The 16,318-nt window shown below is 41.2% G+C and overlaps 1 protein-coding gene and 1 long non-coding RNA gene across 2 annotated transcripts; one reads left to right on the top strand and one right to left on the bottom strand.

The window, feature by feature from the left end:
- The first annotated feature begins 3,033 nt into the window (after positions 1-3,033).
- Positions 3,034-13,316, top strand: LOC122690428. Its single transcript, XR_006340050.1, has 3 exons — positions 3,034-3,238; positions 3,910-3,915; positions 13,287-13,316. It is a non-coding gene; the product is annotated as an uncharacterized LOC122690428 (long non-coding RNA).
- Positions 6,200-7,231, bottom strand: LOC122690050 (vomeronasal type-1 receptor 4-like). Its single transcript, XM_043897006.1, has one exon. The coding sequence runs from the start codon at positions 7,229-7,231 to the stop codon at positions 6,200-6,202; it is 1,032 nt and encodes a 343-aa protein (XP_043752941.1).
- Positions 13,317-16,318: the final 3,002 nt, after the last annotated feature.

Genomic DNA, 16,318 nt, shown 5'->3' with positions numbered 1-16,318 from the left:
ATGATCCTTTGTATTTCTGTGTTGTCTGTAGTGATTTCTCCATTTTCACATCTAATTTTGTTGATTGATTCTTCTCCCTTTGTTTCTTGATGAGTTTGTCTAATGGGTTGTCAATTTTATTTATCTTCTCAAAGAGCCAGCTTTTTGCTCTGATTTTTGCTACGGTCTCTTTTGTTTCTTTTGCATTTACTTCTGCGCTAATTTTTAAGATTTCTTTCCTTGTATTAACCCTGGAGTTCTTCATTTCTTCCTTTTCTAGTTGCTTTAGGTGTAGAGTTAGGTTATTTATTTGACCTTTTCCTTGTTTCTTGAGGTAAGCCTGCATTGCTATGTACCTTCCCCTTAGCACTGCTTTCACAGTGTCCCGTAGGTTTTGGGTTGTTGTGTTTTCATTTTCATTCATTTCTATGCATATTTTGATTTCTTTTTTGATTTATTCTGTGATTTGTTGGTTATTCAGGAGTGTGTTGTTCAGCCTCCATATGTTGGAATTTTTAATAGTTTTTCTCCTGTAATTGACATCTAATCTTATTTCACTGTGGTCAGAAAAGAAGCTTGGAATGATTTCAATTTTTTTGAATTTACCAAGGCTATATTTATGGCCCAGCATGTGATCTATCCTGGAGAAGGTTCCATGTGCACTTGAGAAAAAGTGCAATTGATTGTTTTGTGGTGAAATGTCCTATAGATATCAATTAGGTCTAACTGGCCCACTGTATCATTTGAAGTTTGTGTTTCCTTGCTAATTTTCTGTTTAGTTGATCAATCTATAGGTGTGAGTGGGGTTTGAAGTCTCCCACTATTATTGTGCTATTGTTAATTTACCCTTTCATACTTGTTAGCATTTGCCTTACATAATGCGGTGCTCCCATGTTGGGTGCATATATGTTTATAATTGTTATATCTTCTTCTTGGACTGATTCTTTGATCATTATGTAGTGTCCTTCTTTGTCTCTTTTCACAGCATTTATTTTAAAGTCTATTTTACCTGATATGAGTGTTACTACTCCTGCTTTCTTTTGGTCTCTATTTGCGTGGATTATCTTTTTCCAGCCCTTCACTTTCAGTCTGTATGTGTACCTTGTTTTGAGGTCTGTCTCTTGTAGACAATATATATAGGGGTCTGGTTTTTGTATCGATTCAGCCAGTCTTTGTCTTTTGGTTGGGGTATTCAACCCATTTACATTTAAGGTAATTATTGATAAGTATGATCCCGTTGGCATTTACTTTGTTGTTTTGGGTTTGAGTTCATACACCCTTTCTGTGTTTCCTGTCTAGAGAAGATCCTTTAGCATTTGTTGAAGAACTGGTTTGGTGGTGCTGAATTCTCTCAGCTTTTGCTTGTCTGTAAAGCTTTTGAGCTCTCCTTCATATCTGAATGAGATCCTTGCTGGGTAAAGTAATCTGGGTTGTAGGTTTTTGTCTTTCATCATGTTAAGTAGGTCCTGCCATTTCCTTCTGGCCTGAAGAATTTCTATTGAAAGATCAGCTGTTATCCTTATGGGAATCCCCTTGTATGCTATTTTCTGTTTCTCCCTTGCTGCTTCTAATATTTGCTCTTTGTGCTTGATCTTTGTTAATGTGATTAATGTGTGTCTTGGGGTGTTTCACCTGGGATTTATCCTGTTTGGGACTCTCGGGCTTGGGTGACTATTTCCTTCCCCATTTTAGGGAAGTTTTCAACTATTAGCTCCTTAAGTATTTTCTCACGGCCTTTCTTTTTGTCTTCTTCTGGGACTCCTATGATCCGAATGTTGGGGTGTTTAACATTGTCCCAGAGGTCTCTGAGGTTGTCCTCATTTCTTTTTATTCTTTTTTCTTTTTCCGTCTCTGCTTCATTTATTTCTACAATTCTATCTTCTACCTCACTTATCCTATCTTCTGCCTCCATTATTCTTCTGTTGGTTTCCTCCAGAGTGTTTTTGATCACATTGATTGCATTATTCATTATTGATTGACTCTTTGTTTCTTCTAGGTCCTTGTTAAACATTTCTTGCATCTTCTCAGTGCTTGTCTCCAGGCTGTTTATCTCTAACTCCATTTTGTTTTCAAGATTTTGGATCATTTTTACTATCATTATTCTGAATTCTTTTTCAGACTCCCTATCTCCTCCTCTTTGGTTTGGTTTGGTGGGCATTTATCACATTCCTTTACCTTCTGAGTATTTCTCTGCCCTTTCACCTTGTTTAGATTGCTGTGTTTGAGGTGGCCTTTGTGTATTCTGGCAGTTTGTGGTTCCTCTTTATTGTGGAGGTTCCTCACTGTGGGTGGGGATGGACAGGTGGCTTGTCAAGGTTTCCCGGTTAGGGAAGCTTGTGTTGGTGTTCTGGTGGGTGGAACTGGATTTCTGCTCTGTATTGTGCAATGAAGTGTCCAGTAATGAGCTTTGAGATGTCAGTGGATTTGCTGTGACTTTGGGCAGCCTGTATAATGAAGCTCAGGGCTGTGTCCCTGCATTGCTGGAGAGTTTGTTTGGTATGTGTTGCTCTGGAACTTGTTGGCTCTTGGGTGTTGCTTGGCTTCACGGTAGGCATGGAGGCTTTTGGATGAGGTCTTATTGACTAATGTTCCCTGGAGTCAGGAGTTCTCTGGTGTTCTCAGGTTTTGGGCTTAAGCCTCCTGCCTCTGGTTTTCAGTCTTATTCTTATAGTAGCCTCAAGACTTCTCCATCTATACAGCACCAATGACAAGCCATCTAGGTTAATGATGAAAAGCTCCTCCATGGTGAGGGACACCTGAAGAGGTTCACAGAGTTACATGGAGAAGAGAAGAGGGAGGAAGGAGATAGAGGTGACCAGGAAGATAAGAGGGGAATTCAAAAGTAGAGCAAGAGCAAGCTAGCCAGTAATCCATTCCCTATGTGCTCTCTACAGTCTGGACCCCTCAGAGAGGTTCACAGAGTTATATAGAAAAGAGAAGAGGGAGGAGAGAGACAGAGGTGACCAAGAGGAGAAAAGGGGGAGTCAAAAGAGAGAGAGAGATCCAGCCAGTAATCAGTTCCCTAAGTGTTCTCCACAGCCGGGAACACACAAATAGGTTCATAGCATTTGGTAGAGAAGAGAAGGGAGAGGGAAGAGATAGAGGCAGCCTCGTGTAAAAAAGGAGATTCAAAAGGGGGAGAGAGCAATCAAGCCAGTAATCACACTCTGAAGTAAAAATGGGTGCTGAAGATTGGGTTCTAAAGGTACAAAATGGATAACAAATACCAAGGTGCAAAGATTAAAAATCTAGAATAGAGGTTAGACTCTCAAAAATACAATATTAAAAAAACAAAGTCACAAAAATTATAAAATATATACATAAAGTTTGCTTTAAAAACAGGGTCTTTTTTTTTGCAAGGTAAATGTAGGTTATAAAAATGAAAATTAAAGGAGTAATAGAGGACTTAAAAATAAAATTTTTTTAATTAAAAAATAATAATTGTAAACATATATCTAGGAATTTCTCTGGAGCCATTGCAGGCAGTGTGGGGTCAGTTCAGTTTCAGATAGTTTCTTGACCCAGTTTATACTTCTCAAGATCTATAGACCCCTTCCAATGTAGTCGGTGCTAACTACAGGGCTTCAATCTGTTGCACCTGTCACTTCCAAAGCGGTTCCCTCTGTTTTAGCTTCTTCTGTTTGCTGGTCTCCTCCGTGTCTAATTTCCACCCTGACACAAGGGGGCAAACGTGGTCACTTATTTAGGCTCACTTGTTCAGTCATGCTGTGGGGAGGGAGGAACACCACGAACAAATATCACTGGCATGTGTGGGGAGTGCTCACAGTGTCTCGGCTGCACTGAGTTTGCTGCCACTCAGGGCAAGTGTGCTTTCCCAGTCTACACTTCTGAGACTCTAGGTTCCTCTGCTGGGGAGCTGTCTGAGGCGGGCCCTGGGTTGCGTACACTTCCCAGGTCGAAGTCGCTCAGGTTCAGGTTCTTGGGTATTCCACAAAGGAGCAGAACCAGTTGGGCCTGCATTCTTTGCCCTTTCCGGGGGCGAGCAGCTCAGGTGACCAGGTGCTTGCCTAGCACAGTCTCCCCAGGTGTGGAGTGCGTCTTCTCACCTCCCAGGTCCCAGCCGTTTGGTTTCCTGGGTGGCAGCGGGCACGCCTGTCTTAGGTGTGCCCTGTGTCTCTTCTGTACAGCTGATCTCTGACTGCGACCCTCCCGGTGGATATCAAGCATCCAGAATCCCAAGAAGTCTTGGCTAACAACTGGGGACCTGCTTGCAGTTTGGTAGAGGATGCCTCTCTGGGGCGGAGATTGCCCCTTTCTGGCTCTGGCTGACCCCGCCTGCCTCCCTCCTTTGGCGGGGGCTCGGCTGATCTGCAGCTGGCTAGCTCTCCTCTGGTATTTGCTCAGTCCTTTGTTTTGTGAGTGGGCCTGGCAGTGCCTTAGGTTAGGGCTTTCGCAGGATAGTTCTCTGTCTCTCTCTTTTTTTTCTCTTTCCTTCTGGCTATCCCACAGTTTGGATTGCAATCTCACATTAGTTCCCTCAGATTGCCCTCATGGCATTCAGGCCCAGTCCTTACCCTAAGCAATGCAGCCTGCCAGTCCTTGTTCAGCCACTTGCTGGTGGTGGATGTGAGCGCTGGGAGTTGCCATTAGGCATGTAATCTGTGGGTTTAATTTATCTATTTATTTATTTATTTTTCCTCCTGGTTATGTTGCCCTCTGAGATTCCAAAATTCCCCACAGACCCGCTGGTGAGAGTGTTTCCTGGTGTTTGGAATCATCTCCTCTTTTAAGACTCCCTTCCCTGGATGGATCTCCATCACTACCACTTTTTTCTCTCTTTTTATCTTTGTATTTTGTCCTACCTCCTTTTGAAGACAATGGGCTGCCTTCTGGGTGCCTGATGTCCTCTACCACCATTCAAAAGTTGTTTTGTGGAATTTGCTCAGCGTTCACATGTTCTTTCCATGAATTTGTTGGGGAGAATGTGGTCTCGCCATCCTATACCTCCGCCATCTTAGCACTGCCCCAGAAATGGCAATGAAACACAATGCAATATTACTCAGCCATTAAAATGAATGAAATAATGCCATTTGCAGCACCATGGATGGACCTAGGGATTATCATACTAAATGAAGTAAACCAGACAGACAAAAGCAAATAAAATAACATATCGCTTTTATGTGGATTTTTTTTTTAAAGATCCAAATAAACTTATTTACAAACCAGAAAGAGATTCACAGACATAGAAAACAAACTTATGATTATCAAAAGGGAAAAGGGGGAAGAGGGATAAATTAGGAAATTTGAATTAGCCTGTACACACTACCATATATAAAATAGCTAAACAATAAGGACCTAGTGTACAGAACAGGGAATTGCACTCAATATTTTAAAATAAAGTATAAGGGGAAAGAATCTGAAAAAAAAATAACTGAATCATTTGCTGTGTACACCTAAAACTAACATAATATATAATTCAATCTTTCAAAATATCTTAATTAAAAAAGCAAAACAAAAAACACACAGAAAGCCCTCATTTAAACTGGACTAAGAACTTGCACATGGATTGTTTCTACATTTGAGCCCATGGTGCAAGTGTCATAGGCATATAAAGTATGCCTGGAAAACCTTTACTCTTTATGCACTGAAGGAGCAGAAGTGGAAATTTATTTAGGCTGCCCTGGGTCTTCGTTGTTGTGTGAGGGCTTTCTCTAGTTGCAGTGAGTTTGGGCTCCTCACTGCGGTTGTTTCTCTTGCAGAGCACAGGCTCTAGGCACACAGGCTCAGAAATTGTGGTGCATGGGCTTAGTTACCCTGTGTCATGTGGGATCTTCCTGACCCAGGAATTGAACTGGAGTCTCCTGCATTGGCAGCTGGGTTCTTTACCATCAAGTCACCAGGGAAGCCCTAAATACACACTACAATATATAAAATAGGTAACTAATAAGGACCTAGGGGGAATTCCCAGATGGTCCAGTGGTCAAGACTAAGTCCTTTCTAGGCAGGGAGAGGGGTTCAATCCCTGGGCGGGGAACCAAGTCCCACATACCCCGAGGCCAGGTTTACAACAAAAATGAAGGGACCTACTGTATAGCACAGGGAACTATACTCAATACTCTGTAATGGCCGATATGGGTAAAGAATCTAAGAAGAGTAGATATACATACAAACATTCAACTGATTCACTTTTTTATACACCTGGAAGTAACACAACACTATAAATCAACTATACCTTGATAAAATTTTAAAAACATACAGTTTACGTTTTTCTGATAAGATTAGGAAATACTGAGTTCTTCATGTACAGGAAGCAGAGACTGGATACAATGGAGTTACGTCTCATGAGCAGAAAGGGGCTGATAACGGGAAAACACACAGAAATCAGGCCAGTTGTATACACCAACCATGAACCGGGATTATGATAAAGAGTAAAACTAACATTGAAGATGCAGGACAGGGTGTGGAAACACATGAAGGTGCTCACCAAGAGCAGGATGCTTTGGGTGGCTCTGGACTCAGCGGAGGATCTGGGAGAAACACTAGCCTTGTGAATATACTGGACTCGCTGACTGTGTCTGTACAGGGTGAGAATCATGGAGCCACTGGCCCAGAAGATGAGCACAGAAAATGACATTTCAGGGAACACTATCAAAGCTACGTATATTGAGCCTGAGATTTTCTCAAGATCTATGTCAGAACAGTACCCTGAAGCTGCTTTATTGCTCATGTTTGTGCTGTGCCTTTTGCCAGAAACATATAACGCATACAGAGGAAAAATGAGATTTACAAACATGCACTGGATCCAGCAGAAGGAAATGAAGAAGGCGATGTACTTTGGGGCTTTGACTTTAAGATTCTTCCAACAGGAGTTCATGGGGCTGATCGTGACGGTCTGAAACACACTCAAGAGGCAGGTGGTGCTGATGGACATACCCCTGCCCACTCTCTCAACATATAAAATAAGTTTGCAGGCAAAATCACTAGCAAAATATTTCAACCTCAAAGTTGTAATTGTCTGAGGGACTCCTTTCGAGAGAATGACCAAAATGTTGGCAATAGCCAGGTGCTTGCAAATCAAAACTGTGACCCTCATCCTGCACTGAGTGTGGTAGAGAAAGAGGTAACGGTACAGAAGGGAGAAGTTGCCCCAGATCCCAAGCACCGTCTGTACCAAGAAGGTTATTCCTACGGCCAGTTGGCTGGAGGCTGTTGTGTCATTCAAGATACTCCCCTTTAAATGATGGCAACAGTGATGCCTTAGAGCAGGATGGTTTATATAAATCTCTGACATTGACAGCCAACTTTCCTTGTGTGATTTGTGAAATTGCCAAGGCTTCACGTGACAGGAAACGATGATGAGAGGATCAGTATATTTTTTGAAAAAGTTAGCAGGAAGGATGAAGTGGTGGTGACCTGGAGGAAGCAATGACAACTGAGAATAAATTGAAATATAACATGAAACAACACTTTAAGAAGAAGCTTACTGGAGGAATAAATATCTCCATCACTGCCTTCATCATAAAAGAGATCAATTCTAAATGTGTTCCCTTCTAAATTTTAAAGAAGATTATGTGTTATGATTGTAGGGGCTTCCATGATGACTGAGTTGGTAAAGAAAATCAGCCTGCAATGCAGGAGACCCCGGTTCAATTCCTGCATCAGGAAGGTCTGCTGGAGAAGCCATAGGCTTCCCACTCCAGTATTCATGGACTTCCCGTGTGGCTCAACTGGTATTTTAAAGAAGATAATGTATTATTTTAGAAAAAAAAAAAGGAGTTATTCTAGGGTCTTAGAATTTAAAATATAGGCTAAAGTTTCTTCCCTGGTTGTCTGGTAGCTAAGAATCTGCCTCGCAAAGCAGGGAACACAGATTTGATTCCTGATTGGGCAACTTAGACCCTATATGCCATGGGGTAACTAAGCCTGGGATCTGCAACTAGAGAGTCTGTGCACCACAACAAATAATCCTGCATGATACAACAAAGCTCCCGTATGATGCAACTAAGACCCAATGCAGTTAAATAAATATATATATATATATATATATATATATATATATAAAACAGAATAGAATATATAAAACATATGGTGAAGTAACTTTTGCACACATGAAAATTAAGACTGGTTCTCATCAATACACATACACACACAAAGATACAACTTAGAACTACACAAGCATGTCCTAAAACCACAAAATAGAATAAACAGTGGACAGAGTCTTCAAACAGAAACTTTGAAAAGAAGTTATTCAGTGGATAAGACATTCAGCAAATATCCCACATCCTTGGTAATCAGGGCAATCAAAATATAACCACTACCTATATGTCATTGAATACCATCAAAAAGCGTGAAACAGAAATGACAAAAATGCCAACTTTTGACATAGCTGTGGATGAACCAAGAATCTCATACACTGATGGTGGTTGTTCAAATTGGTACACACATTTTGGAAAACTGTTTTATCTACTTAGCAGATCAGATGTAATCCTGTTCTGAGAAATCTGGTCCTATGAGTATACTCAATAGAATTTTGTACATGTATCACCCAAGGATTAGTTATATTAATAGAATTTAATGAGAGCCCTAATTATTATTGGTAATAGCCCCTAACTCTTAAAATCCACCTACTGATTAACAGTTGAATGATCAATTAATCCTTTGATAGTCACAGAATGAAGTCCAATATAGCAATGATAATGAAAAAATGACAGTAATATAAAACAATACAGATAATGTCACAAAGATGGAATGGAGGAGAAAGTCCACAAGTGAAAGATGCTGTATGATTTCTTTCATGTGGAGGCCAATAGAGGCAAAGTGATCCAATATTAAATGTCATAATAGTTGTAATCGTACACTGAATCATCCAGGCCTACAAATATAGCTAGCAAAGCTATAGCCTTGGAAACAGTGAGTTAGAAAGGGCACAAGAGAGTTTCATGGAAACTGAGAACATTCTGTTTCTTGATCTAGTTGTGGTCTCCAGATGTGCAATAATTCCTGAAATTTCACTGAGCTTTGCACGTATAACCTGCGAACATGCCTTTAGTTTTTAAAAGCACATGTATTATGAGAAAATATGGAAGAAGCTTGGGAAAGCCTGTGTCTGTGAATGTGTCTCATCTGCTGCCTCTGTCTGCAAAGGAGGGGAGCTGTAAGCCTAGATCAGAACTGCAACAATGAAAGATCAGAGAATAGTAACACTGCTGCATACAGTGAATCACTGATTTTGTCATAAAATTCATCAGATCAGTATCCTAAGTCTTCATGTTTTGTGTTGATGTGTTGTTCCATTTGGCATCATATCCATGGGAAAATAATGTTTACACAGAGATTTGATTTCTGACCACACATTCTTCAGCTAAAGACTAGGAAATATACTGGACAGTAGACATAATCTTCATACAGAAACTTCGAGAAAGAAGTTACATACTGTCCAGTAGTGCAGAGTGGAGACCCCGATATGCTCAGGAACTTTATTTTTTAAGAGGGTTTTATTTATTTCATCCTATTCATTTATTTATTTGGCTGCAGCAGGTCTTAGTTAATGGCATGTAAACTCTCAGTTATGGCATGCGGCTCTTAGTTCCCTGACCAGGGTTTGAACCTGGACTCCCTGCATTGAGAGCACAGTCTTAACCTCTGGACCACAGGGAAGCTTTTGCTTTAAGTTCCACCCACCTGGATCCTGGGGCCGATCTTGATGGCTGGAGACTCTTAAGGGCAGTGGTGCCAATGGACACACCCTGCCAGCTCTGGGAGCATAGAGATCACATGTGCATGGCTAAATCCCTGAAGACAGGCTTCAGTTAAAGGCTGCTGTTGTCATGGAGATGCCTTTAAAGGGAATGACCAAAAAGGGACCACAGTCCTGTGCCTGAAGGTCAAATCTGTGAACCTCAACCCTCATTCATTGTAGTAAAGGAAGAGATTAAGGTAAGGAGAGAAAACGCCCAGGATTCCAACTACTGTCTGAGAGGAGCACACCATTCTTATTGCCAACTCCCTGGGGGCCATTCTGCCAGGTGTTTGATGTTCGTAACTGCATGGGGTAGGCACTGACACTGATTTTATTGCAAAGATAAGGAGATCCTAGGTACAGAGAAGTCAAGGGATCTGTCTAAATTCACAAGCTGATTACAGGCTGAGTGGTGGTATGAACCTGGTAGGCTGAGTCCAAGACAGTGTCCAAACCACTGTGATGCACCAACCAAACACATCAGCCATGTTTCTGAATAATCCAGTGAAATTTAGTTTTTGTTTTTGTATCATATAGCTTCTTCTATCAGTTCAGTTCAGTCACTCAGTCCCGTCCGACTCTTTGCAACCCCATGGACGTCAGCATACCAGGCCTCCCTGTCCAACACCCACTCCCACAGCTTGCTCAAACTCATGTCCATCGAGTTGGTGATGCCATCCTACCAGCTCATCCTCTGTCATTCCCTTTTTCTCCTGCCCTCATTCTTTCCCAGCATCAGGGTCTTTTCCAGTGAGTCAGTTCTTCACATCAGGTGGCCAACATATTTGAGTTTATTTTGAAATGTTGATATAATTTTGGTTGTGAAAAGTTTCCATAACTGCATTAATATTTATTCTGTAGGTCAATAATATATCAAGAAGATTCCCTAGATGAGGAAATGGCACCAACCCCAGTATTCTTGCCCAGGAAATCTTAGGAACAGAGGAGTCTGGCGAACTACAGTCAACTGGGTTGCAAACTGAGCCACTAATATGTGCAGACACACACACAGAAACACACACAGACACACACAGACACACACACACACGCACACACAGAATTCTATAGGAAAGTACCTCGTGTCCATACTGGACATAATGAATGCAAGATTTCCTCAATATAAGTTTTGCAACAGAAAGATGCATTCCCATCATTTCAGGCAAAACTTCTCTATGGTATGTATCAAAAAAAGACTTGGACAACATTACTTTGTTTAAAAAACTATGAACCATGAAATACTACTATATGATAAACGAGTATAGGATAGAAATGAAATAATTATTTTGATAGATCCTTAGGTATTTTTAAAATTGAGGTTAAGTGAGACTACTATATAACAAGAGTTGTGAAGAATATTAACATACTGCTGCTGCTGCTGCTGCTAAGTCGCTTCAGTCGTGTCCGACTCTGTGTGACCCCATAGACAGAAGCCCATCAGGCTCCCCCGTCCCTGGGATTCTCCAGGCAAGAACACTGGAGTGGGTTGCCATTTCCTTCTCCAATGCATGAAAGTGAAAAGTGAAAGGGAAGTCGCTCAGTCGTGTCCGACTCTTAGCGACCCCATGGACTTCAGCCTACCAGGCTCCTCCATCCATGGGATTCTCCAGGCAAGAGTACTGGAGTGGGGTGCCATTGCCCTCTCCGATTAACATACTAGACACCTGTAAAAGTATAATCTGGAGAATATTGACTCTTGTGTGTTGCAAAAGTGAAACCATAAAGAAATGAATATGTGCTTGGAACTGGTGTTAGAATATTATGAGATTAGGCAACATATGAGAAGATATATTTGGTCCTGACAACTATATTCCAAACCTCAGCAATCCAAAGCTGTCCTTTCCTGAACTGCTGCTTCTCTATCTTGAAGAGGGATAGCAATCTCGCCATCTTCATCAGCCCTCAAATGTTTTACAAAAGACACCGTTACTATGTCCACTAAGCACATTATATGCTTAGGGTTATATATATATGTATATATATACATATATATATATATATAATCATCTCTATTCTTCAAATAAAATCATATTCACGGTTTCTGTAGAGGATAAGAAAATTGTTACTTTTCTATCCTAGTCTTATGGAAAGCATAAAGGCATTATGATATCACTTTTACTATAAATTTAAAGTTAATCTAGAATTTCTGAAAGGTTACATTACAGCAGATTGATCTTAAAAATACAACCCTTAAGCTCCTTGAAGATGATCTTCTGGCACTTCCCTGGAGGTCCTGTGGCTAACACTCTGCCTCCCAATGCAGGGAACCTGGATGTGATCCCTGGAGAATTTAGATCCCACATGCTGCAACTAAGAGTTCACATGCTGAAACTAAGACAAATACTTTTAAAAATGATCCCTCATTATTATCACTAGGGTTGTTCCTTGAGTCCTTCACAATAAGAATTTCACAAAATAGCTTAAGGAGATATCAATTTCGGTGTTACCTGATGGTAGGAAAGATTGAAGGCCGGAAGAGAAGGGGACAACAGTGGATGAGATGGGTGGATGGCATCACTGAGTCGATGGTTATGAGTCTGACCAAACTCTGGGAGAGAGTGAAGGTTAGGGAACCCTGGTGTGCTGCAGTCCATGGGGTTGCAAAGAGACAGACCCAACTGAGTGACTGAACAACAACAAAGATGTTGATCTCGCTTTAAGTAAGCTCTCTCCTAAGGAATTATTCTGCCTTCCTGACCTGCTTTGCCACTGGATCTGTTCCCACTCTAGCCCTCGCCCCCCAGAATGATCCCTTTTCCAGATATGAACAGTTACTCAGACCTCCTTCCTTACAGACTCTGCCTCTTAGACTGAAATACAAAGTACTCGACTGCTTCTCATTCCTTCTCATGGGAAGGATGCTGGTCTCGTGGTGAAGGTCATGGCAGCCAGGACGTGAGTGGGAGGGAGGCAGTCAGACCCTGAGATATATGTTTATGAGCTGTGATCTCATCCTCCTTCAGATCTGCAATTATCATTTCACTTGAAGTGGCAATGACAGGGCCAGCTTGAGAAGCTAATGATCTTACTGAACAACTTTTTTTGAGTTGCTAATTACCAAAACCAATTGTGAGTCTCCTGTGAGTATCTCCAAAGAGACCACTGATGTGCTTGAGAGAAGCTCATGATTTTTCATGATGAAGGATATTTTGAAATGATTAGCATTTTTATACAACTCTGACATCTCTTGCCTTTGTAAACAGGTTGTTTGATCTTAGGTTTTCCCCCCAGCCACCACCAAACCACTTAACAAAGTCAATTGTGAGTCTACAGGGTTTGTTCTGGAAACAAGGAAAAAACACCCAATTAAACTTGAGTATGACATAAGAATTTTTCTTGTGTGTGTTCATTTATTTATTTACTTGGCTATACTGGGTCTTAGTTGTGGCACACAAGCTAAGCAGCATGTGGGATCTAGTTCCCTGATCAGGGGTCAAACTTGCACACCCACTGCAAAGTTGTGGGAGGCTTGGAGTCTTAGACACCAGGCCACCAGGGAAGTCCCTGTATGGGACCTTCTTTTGTGTATTCAAAACAGCTCTACCTCTTCTTCTCTTTCTTGTATCTCTGATCCTACACTGGACTACACAGTTTTAGATCCCGGGTGAAGTTCAGTTCAGTTCTCTCACTCAGTCATGTCTGACTCTTTGCAACCACATGGACTGCAGCATGCTAGGTCTCCCTGTCCCTCACCAACTCCTGGAATTTATCCAAACTCCTGTCCATTGAGGCGATGATGCCATTCAAACATCTCATCCTCCGTCGTCCCCTTCTCCTGGCTTCAATCTTTCCCAGCATAAGGGTCTCTTCAAATGAGACAGCTCTTCATGTAACGTGGCCAAAGTATTGATGTTTCAGCTTCTACATCAGTGCTTCAAATGAACAGTCAGGACTGATCTCCTAAGGATGGACTGGTTGAATCTTCTTGCAGTCCAAGGGACTCTCAAGAGACTTCTCCAACACCACAGTTCAAAAGCATCAATTCTTTGGTGCTCATCTTTCTTTATGGTCCAACTCTCACATCCATACATGACTACTGCAAATACCACAGCCTTCACTATGCGGATCTTTGTTGACAAAGTAATGTCTCTGCTTTTTAATATGCTGTCTAGGTTAGTCATAAGTTTCCTTCCAAGGAGTAAGCATCTTTTAATTTCATAGCTGCAGTCACCATCTGCATTGATTATGGAGCCCCCCAAAATAAATTCAGTCACTGACAAGTGATGGGACTGGATGCCATAATCTTAGTTTTCGAATCTTGAGTTTTAAGCCAACTTTTTCACTCTCCTCTTTCACCTTCATCAAGAAGCTCTTTAGTTCTTCTTTCCTCTCTGCCATAAGGGTGGTGTCATCTGCGTATCTGAAGTTACTGATATTTCTCCCAGAAATCTTGATTCTAGCTTGTGCTTCATCCAGCCCAGTGTTTCTCTCTATTTTTTTTTCATTTATTTTTATTAGTTGGAGGCTAATTACTTTACAATATTGTAGTGGTTTTTCCATTTTGACATGAATCAGCCATGGATTTACATGTGTTTCCCATCCCGATCCCCCCTCCCAACAACCTCCCTATCCCATCCCTCTGGGTCTTCCCAGTGCACCAGCCCTCAGCACTGGTCTCATGCATCCAGCCCAGTGTTTCTCATGATGTACTCTGCATATAAGTTAAATAAGCAGGGTAACAATATAAAGCCTTGACGTTCTCCTTTTCCTATTTGGATCCAGTCTGTTGTTCCCTGTCCAGTTCTAACTGTTTTATCTTGTTTGGCATACAGATTTCTCAGGTGGTCTGGTATGCCCATCTCTTTCAGAATTTTCCACAGTTTATTGTGATCCACACAGTCAAAGGCTTTGGCATAGTCAATAAACTAGAAATAGATGTTTTTCTGGAACTGTCTTGCTTTTTTCGATGATCCAGCAGATGTTGCCAATTTGATCTGGCTCCTCTGCCTTTTCTAAAACCAGCCTGAAAATCTGGAAGTTCGTGGCTCACATCTTGATGAAGCCTGGCTTGGAGAATTTTGAGCATTAATATACTAGTGTGTGAGATGAGTGCAATTGTGCGGTAGTTTGAGCATTCCTTCGCATTTCTTTTCTTGGGATTGGAATGAAAACTGACCTTTTCCAGTCCTGTGGCCACTGGTGAATTTTCCAAATTTGCTGGCATACTAAGTGAAGCACTTTCACAGCATCACCTTGTAGGATTTGAAATAGCTCAACTAGAATTCCATCACCTTCGTAGCTTTGTTCATAGTGATGCTTCCTAAGGCCTGCTTGACTTCACATTCCAAGATGTCTGGCTTTAGGTGAGTGATCACACGATTGTGATTATCGGGGTCATGAAGATCTTTTTTGTAGAGTTCTTCTGTGTATTCTTGCCACCTCTTCTTAATATCTTCTGCTTCTGTTAGGTCTATACCATTTCTGTCCTTTATTGATGCTAGGTTTGCATGAAATATTCCCTTGGTATCTCTAATTACCTGAAGAAATCTCTAAACTTTCCCATTGTATTATTTTCCTCTATTTCTTTGCACTCAGCGCTAAGGAAGGCTTCTTATCTCTCCTTGCTATCCTTTGGAACTCTGCATTCAAATGGGAATATCTTTCCTTTTCTCCTTTGCTTTTCTCTTCTCTTCTTTTCACAGCTATCTGAAAGGCCTCCTCAGATAGCCATTTTGGTTTTTTGCATTTCTTTTTCTTGGGGATGGTCTTGTTCCCTGTCTCCTGTATGATGTCACGAACCTCCGCCCATAATTGGTCAGGTACTCTGTATATCAGATCTAGTCCCTTAAATCTATTTCTCACTTCCACTGTATAATCGTAAGGGATTTGATTTAGGTCATACCTGAAAAGTCAAGTGGTTTTCCCTACTTTCTTCAATTTAAGTCTGAATTTTGCAATACGGAGTATATGATCTGAGCCACAGTAGGCTCCCGGTCTTGTTTTTGCTGACTGTATAGAGCTTGTCCATCTTTGGCTGTAGAAAATATAACCAATCTGATTTCGGTGTTGACCATCTGGTGATGTCCACGTGTAGAATCTTCTCTTGTGTTGTTGGAAGAGGGTGCTTGCTATGACTAGTGTATTCTTTGGCAAAACTCTGTTAGCTTGGTCCTGCTTCATTCTGTACTCCAAGGCCAAATTTGCCTGTTACTCCAGGTGTTTCCTGACTTCCTACTTTTGCATTCCAGTCCCCTATAATGAAAAGGACATCTTTTTTGGGTGTTAGTTCTAAAAGGTCTTGTCGGTCTTCATAGAACCATTCAATTTTAGCTTCTTCAGCATTACTGGTCAGGGCATAGACTTGGAACACCATGATATTGAATGGTTTGCCTTGGAAACGAACAGAGACCATTCTGTCATTTTTGAGATTGCATCCAAGTACTGCATTTCAGACTGTCTTGTTGACTATGATGGCTACTCCCTTTCTTCTAAGGGATGTTACCTCATTGTGGTGTTGATTTGCATTTCTCTGGTAGTGAGTGATGTTGTGCACCTTTTAACGTGTTTGTTAGCCATCTGTATGTCTTCTTTGGAGAAATGCCTGCTTAGTTCTATGGCCCATTTTTTGATTGGGTGGTTATTTTTCTGAAATTGAGCTGCATGAGCTGCTTGTATGTTTTTGAAAGTAATTCTTTGTCAGTT

The sequence above is a fragment of the Cervus elaphus genome, chromosome 4 (assembly GCF_910594005.1).
Source record: "Cervus elaphus chromosome 4, mCerEla1.1, whole genome shotgun sequence".
Classification (NCBI taxonomy): domain Eukaryota; kingdom Metazoa; phylum Chordata; class Mammalia; order Artiodactyla; family Cervidae; genus Cervus; species Cervus elaphus.
This window is presented reverse-complemented; position numbering and strand designations above follow the sequence as displayed.

Excerpts from the sequence above, each read along its gene's own strand:
- LOC122690050 (XM_043897006.1), bottom strand. The coding sequence starts at position 7,231 with ATGTCAGAGATTTATATAAACCATCCTGCTCTAAGGCATCACTGTTGC.